The 6217-nt window shown below is 40.1% G+C and overlaps 1 protein-coding gene across 2 annotated transcripts; it reads left to right on the top strand.

Moving 5' to 3' along the window:
* Positions 1–1164: 1164 nt before the first annotated feature.
* On the top strand, positions 1165–3372 carry LOC117816909 (trichohyalin-like). 2 transcript variants are annotated; one of them, XM_034689296.1, is made up of 2 exons: positions 1165–2457; positions 2734–3372. In XM_034689296.1, exons 1-2 carry the CDS (start codon positions 1279–1281, stop codon positions 3100–3102), a joined length of 1548 nt encoding a protein of 515 aa, XP_034545187.1. In that variant the 5' UTR covers positions 1165–1278; the 3' UTR covers positions 3103–3372. The 2 variants fall into 2 exon arrangements, with proteins under 2 accessions (XP_034545187.1, XP_034545186.1); XM_034689295.1 differs by having other exon boundaries at positions 1168–3372.
* The last annotated feature ends 2845 nt before the right edge of the window (positions 3373–6217 follow it).

Here is a 6217-nt window from a genome sequence, read left to right as displayed (position 1 = left end):
CGGAGGATCTGAGAGGTCTTCCTGGTTTATATACTAAAAGCATCTCTGAGATGTAGTCTGGTGCAACGGCATGCAGTGCCTTAAAAACTAGTAAAATAATTTTAAAATCAATACGAAAAGCAACAGGCAGCCAATGTAAAGATTTTAAAATAGGCGTAATGTGTGCTCTCCTTCTGGTCCTCGTTAAAACTCTAGCTGCTGCATTTTGACTGCCTACTTTTATTTAGGACACAATTATTCATTGATATCATGACATTAGCTGCATGTACAAGGACAATAACATTCTGATTGCAAATATTTAAAAGCCACAATGGAAACTAAAAAAAACTACTGGTTCATGGAGCTTCATTTTCCCATCACTAGTGAAAACGTATTAAAAAACATAATTGAAGATATTTGAAAATTGATCGAAGTTGAGTTCTAATATTTTTACATAGTTTTTAGTATTTACATATGGTCTGAAATATCATAGGTAGAACATTTTTGTCGATTTTGGTTCCCAGGGCCCTTAAAGCTTGCTGACTTGTCTGAATGAACAGGGCTAAACACCCCTTCTGTTGCCAAAATGCGCATGCACCTCTTAGATGATGTAGGCTGTAAAGGGGTCTATATGTTGGACTTTATACAATATAACATAAGCCTACTGCACTAAGTTTTTTTTACCATGAAATGCCATTATATACAATAAAATAAGTATATTATTTATTTCAAAGAGTATATCTATCATTTCACTACTAAAATACATAAACAGTTAACTCACTGCCAGTTGCAGCTTCCTACTAGCTTTATTAACAGTATTTGTACATTTATTTCCTCTAAATATTGTAGTGTCTTAATACTTAAATTATTTTTAACCATGAAATATAAAAACAGTTCATTAAAATGACTTAAATTTGAATGGTAGTGATTATTATACAGAAAACTCAGTTTCCACATCTACTTGTGTTAGTTTACAAGGTGGACCTGCCTAAATAGATTTAGTGTAAGTGCAGACATATCGCAGCCGTTGGATAACACATGATGGTTAAGACGAGCGAGGCAACTCAATTTTGTTGTTTTTTAAAAATTGGCAGCAGCTCAGAAAGTCTGTGATGTCATAATCAGCGAAATGACATCATAGATCAAAGGCACCCTTCTTTCCAGAAAGCAGTGAGGGGTAGTCAACACATCCAACACTTGAATCAGATTGTACTGGTGAACCACACACGTGTTGTTTACCATACACAGCTATACGCTAACACAATTCGATTTTTGTCTCGACAAAAGGCATAAAAAAAAATGAGTGGAAGACTTAGTCCCAGTCTCAGGACTCTGAGAGCTCAGAACGACAACCTCCAAAAAGAAAAGTGGATCCTCAACAAAAACAATGAGCACTTAAACAAGGACAATGAGCTCCTGCGCCAAACCCTGGAAGGACTCCGGACTAAACTTGAGCAGTGTACCAACAAGAAGAAAAGAACCCTCCAAATAGAAAATGAGAACTACAGTGTCCAAGTCAAGTCCCTCAATGGAGAACTGGACTCCATGCGCAGTAGGATGAGGGAATTGACTGCAGAAAATGAAGTTCTTCGCAGAAACCGAGAAGATCAGGTGACCTTGAGAGACCAAAACTATATTCTGAGGGCTGAGGTTTCACACTCCAAAGCAGCTCTGCAGCAACTTGAGAAGAATGCTGGAATAATGGAGCGAGTGTATGACTGCACTCAGAAAGAGCACCAGTCTGCAAACAAACAGTGCAATCTCCTCAACAAAGAGCTTCAGAAGGCAAAGGAGCAGGTCTTTACTGCTGAAAAGAAGGACAAAGAAACAATTGAGGGTCTGAAGAAAGAACTTAAGGAGGTCAAGACAAGTTTGCTTGACAAGGAAGAGACCGTACAGCAAACAAACAAGGCTCTTCAAGACCAGGTTCAGGAGTTCAGAAGTATTTTTGAGGAACTCAACGCCTGTAAGAGCAGCTGTGATACACTGAAACAAGAGAATGAGTCTTTGAGTCAGCGAAATCAGGCCCTAAAAGAACAACTTGAGACTGTCAGGAAGGAACAGCAAGAGCTCAGAGAAAGAGACAGAATGTTGTTGAGACAGCAAAAAGACGACCGGAGACAAGAACTTCTGGAGACCCAAATAAGGCTGGTTGATGGAGAGGAGGCCATGAGGCATGAAAACAAGGCTCTTCAAGACCAGGTTCAGGAGTTCAGAAGTATTTTTGAGGAACTCTACGCCTGTAAGAGCAGCTGTGATACACTGAAACAAGAGAATGAGTCTTTGAGTCAGCGAAATCAGGCCCTAAAAGAACAACTTGAGACTGTCAGAAAGGAACAGCAAGAGCTCAGAGAAAGAGACAGAATGTTGTTGAGACAGCAAAAAGACGACCTGAGACAAGAACTTCTGGAGACCCAAAAAAGGCTGGTTGATGGAGAGGAGGCCATGAGGCAAGAAAACAAGGCTCTTCAAGACCAGGTTCAGGAGTTCAGAAGTATTTTTGAGGAACTCAACGCCTGTAAGAGCAGCTGTGATACACTGAAACAAGAGAATGAGTCTTTGAGTCAGCGAAATCAGGCCCTAAAAGAACAACTTGAGACTGTCAGAAAGGAACAGCAAGAGCTCAGAGAAAGAGACAGAATGTTGTTGAGACAGCAAAAAGACGACCTGAGACAAGAACTTCTGGAGACCCAAAAAAGGCTGGTTGATGGAGAGGAGGCCATGAGGCAAGAAAACAAGGCTCTTCAAGACCAGGTTCAGGATTTCAGAAGTAATTTGGAGGAACTCAAACCCTTTCATGGCACCAAAGAAAATCAACATACTCGACAAATCTACACCCTGCAGCGCAAAGTTCAAGAGGTCCAGGAAATGCTGAGACAGCAGAAAGTCATGTTTGCAAGAGAGCAGCTGAAGAATAGTCTGAGGGAGGACGATCTGTCTGAGAGGATACAGATTCTTCAGATTTATATAGAGTTAAATAATAAAGAGGCCCCCCAGAGAGATGCTCCGCCTCCTGTAGAGGATCCTGTGAAGACGGTCGTCCAACTCAGGACTGTGTGTGACCAGGTGAATGCAGATGTCACCAGGCCTCCCAGGCGTTTTTTTCCTAGCTGGTTCTACTAACTCCTCGCCACAACCTTTCACCATTAAAAAGTAAGGGCTGCACGGTGGAACAGTTGTTAGCACTGTGCTGAATATTCTCCCCTTGCAATGTGGGTTCCCTCCAGGTGCTCTGGCTTCCTCCCACAGTTAAAAGACATTCTTGTTAGCTTATATTGTTACTGTATATAATCTGTATGTAAATGTGTGTGGTTAGTTTTTAACAAGACTAACCCCGTCTAACTAATGTATCTGTTAATCCAATTAAAAAAATAAATTGCACTGTATACACTGTTTGTGTCTAACTCTCTTCCTTGGTACTTAATTGATCACATTTCTTGTGCATGTTTGGTTACTTCTGCAGATAAGTTTTTATCATTACAATGTTTTAAAGCATTTTTTTTTTATCCCAGGAGGACACCTATTATCTGCCAGCATATTATTGTTAGCTGAATAACGGTAAGACGTGTGCTAAGATTTAAAATATACTAATCATAGTTTGTTAAGGGTGACATAACAAATGATTTTACAAACAAATAAAGCATGTGTAAATTATTCACACTGGACTTGAATGCAAGCATTTGCTTGCGTTATTCATGCGTATGCAAATTCTATAAAATCAATAATAATAATAAAGTTAATTAATATAGCGCCTTTCTAGAGCAGGCACGCCAAAGTGCTATAACAGAAGCAAGACACAGCAAGAGACACATAATTAGACAAAATACTCAAAACAGACAGGTCAAACAAATGTGTGTCTTTAACTGCTTTTTGGTTTACAATACTTAGGGCCTGATCTACTAAGATCCCAAATAACGAGCGCTAATTTGCGTGTGCAAGTAATAATTTTGCATGTGTTATTTCTGGGCGTGTTGCGTGCGCAAATGATAACGAGTGCAAAAGTGGTGCGGACCGCCCTATTTTAATGAGGATTTTGCGTGTGCTATCGGCTGTCACCATGTAGAGTTTGAGAGAACAGAGTGGTCTTAAGCGATAAATGAAGTTTGAAGCCATGGAGTTGGAGGTCTTTGTGGAGGAGGGAAATAAACACATCGGTGAACTCCAGCAGAGACAGCTAAGCGTTAGAAACACGATTTGGGAGGCCATCTGTGAAAAGGTGAATGCTGTGAGAAAAAACAGAAGATCTGCCGATGAAATAAACGCATCTACTCTACTCCAAAACGCAATCAGTGTTTTGATGGAGTTTAGAGAGCAATTTGATGAGGCTTAGTCTGTCACTCTTGCTCTAGAAAAGTTAGGTGTCACTTTGATGAAGACAGTCGCCTCACTGATGCAGAGAGCAACTTTCGGGTGAATGTTTTTAATGCCTGATATCATCATCCAGCAACTGTCCCAAAGATTCACCAGCTTAAATGGAACTGGGAACATGTTTGAGTCGATTCGCCCCAACACACTGCTGCAAGCACGAGATGAGGAGTTACGCAGAGCTGCCTGGCGCAGCTCAGTGAGGATCATTCTCCAAGTTAAAACTAACCAAAAACCCCTTGATGAGCACGATGGGACAGAATAGACTGAGTGGATATGTCATGTTATTTATTGAGAATGACAGATCAAAGAAAATGGACATACAGTGCATCGTGGACAAGTCCGCGGAGCTTAAGGCTCGTCCAAACATGAACATATATGAAAAAGTTAAAGTGGGTGTCAGAATGATGCAGTCGCTATCCGTGGTGCTGAACTGCTTTGAATTTGTGTTGTTTTATTATTATTATTATTTTGTTATCTTGGTTTGATTGACTAAAACATTTAGTAATGCTTGTAAGCCCCGCTGTTGTGGGCATGTTGTAAAGCGATGTTATGATGAGCTTTACAGTGACCACAGCCATATGTGCGTAATGCTGTGCCAGTTTGCACCTGCCTTTCAAACGTGCTAAATATAGACGCAAAAACAGCGCTCGCTATCTGCTTCAGGGTTTGATAAAAAACATTGCGTGTGCTAAATGATTACATTTGCATCTCCTCCTCCCAGTATTTTGCGCGTTCTGATGATCTACATGTATTCTGCATATTCATGAAGGCAAACACGCTAAATGATTTGCGAGTGCTATTTTGCTCATTTGAAACACGCAATCCTTGGTGCTCCCGGTTAGTACGTCAGCTTGGCGCGCACTATCAAGTTTGCACCTGTTTTTATACACGCAAACCTTTAGTAGATTGGGCCCTTAGTGTTTACTGGCTTAATTCGCACAGAGAACTATCTAACAGATCTCCTGAAAATGGATTAACCCCTAAAGACCGAGACTATTCTCCAGGGCGCCTTACTCTCCTGTATTTATTTTATTTTTCTAACCTATTGAAGCACTCAGCATCAAGTGCCATACATCATTTGATTCAGGAGAACCTTACCTTTCTCTCTACTACATTTAAAGTCCCAGTTTTACTTTTGTTTTGTATGATAGTGGATGAAAATACTGGTTTTAAAAAAATATGTCTGAAAATTTGTGATGTGTCATGATCAAAAGCTGCGGCTCTGAGAACTGATGCTTTATAGTGAATCAGAAGAGCCGACTTGCATCGAGAGAGCCGGCGCCCAGTTTTTTGCTTCTGCTGCTTAGCTCTCACAGTGCTCAGGCCCAGCTTTGCTCACAGCAGAACTTTGTTTTGATTGGTAAGTAATCGGATCAGCCCATCCAAGCTGAGGCATCTGATTTTTCTGAATGCCAACCTGCACAGAGGACATTAATAATGTTTGCCTGAGTTTGGTTCTGGTTCTGTTTGCTTGAGTTTGGTTCTTGTTCTGTTCTGTGAGTATGTTTGCAGTTTTTTGTTAATTTATGCATTAAAAAAGTTGGATTAAAATACTGAACAAAAGTAAGAATGGTTTTGTAACAGAATAAATGCACAAAATTAGGCAATTATAAGGCTTTTCATAAAAATACCGTACGTAAAAGGGTTTCCAACACACAAACCATTAGTCTTTGCAAAATTAAGGTAAAATATACGGCTACAAAAGATCCTAAATTAAGAGCCGTTCGGGAGTCGAAAGAGCCGGCTCTTCTTTGGGAGCTGAGTCAAAAGATCCGGACATCCCATCACTATTGAAAATGTAGGCCTTTTTTTTTTTTTTACTGTGAACTCAGACAAAACATCAGGAAGTTAGTTTTTGTTAGAAAGTTTT

Source organism: Notolabrus celidotus, chromosome 8 (genome assembly GCF_009762535.1).
Source record: "Notolabrus celidotus isolate fNotCel1 chromosome 8, fNotCel1.pri, whole genome shotgun sequence".
NCBI lineage: Eukaryota > Metazoa > Chordata > Actinopteri > Labriformes > Labridae > Notolabrus > Notolabrus celidotus.
Note: the sequence above shows the minus strand (reverse complement) of the source record. Positions and strands in the feature narration are given on the sequence as shown.

Excerpts from the sequence above, each read along its gene's own strand:
- LOC117816909 (XM_034689295.1), top strand. The coding sequence starts at position 1,279 with ATGAGTGGAAGACTTAGTCCCAGTCTCAGGACTCTGAGAGCTCAGAAC.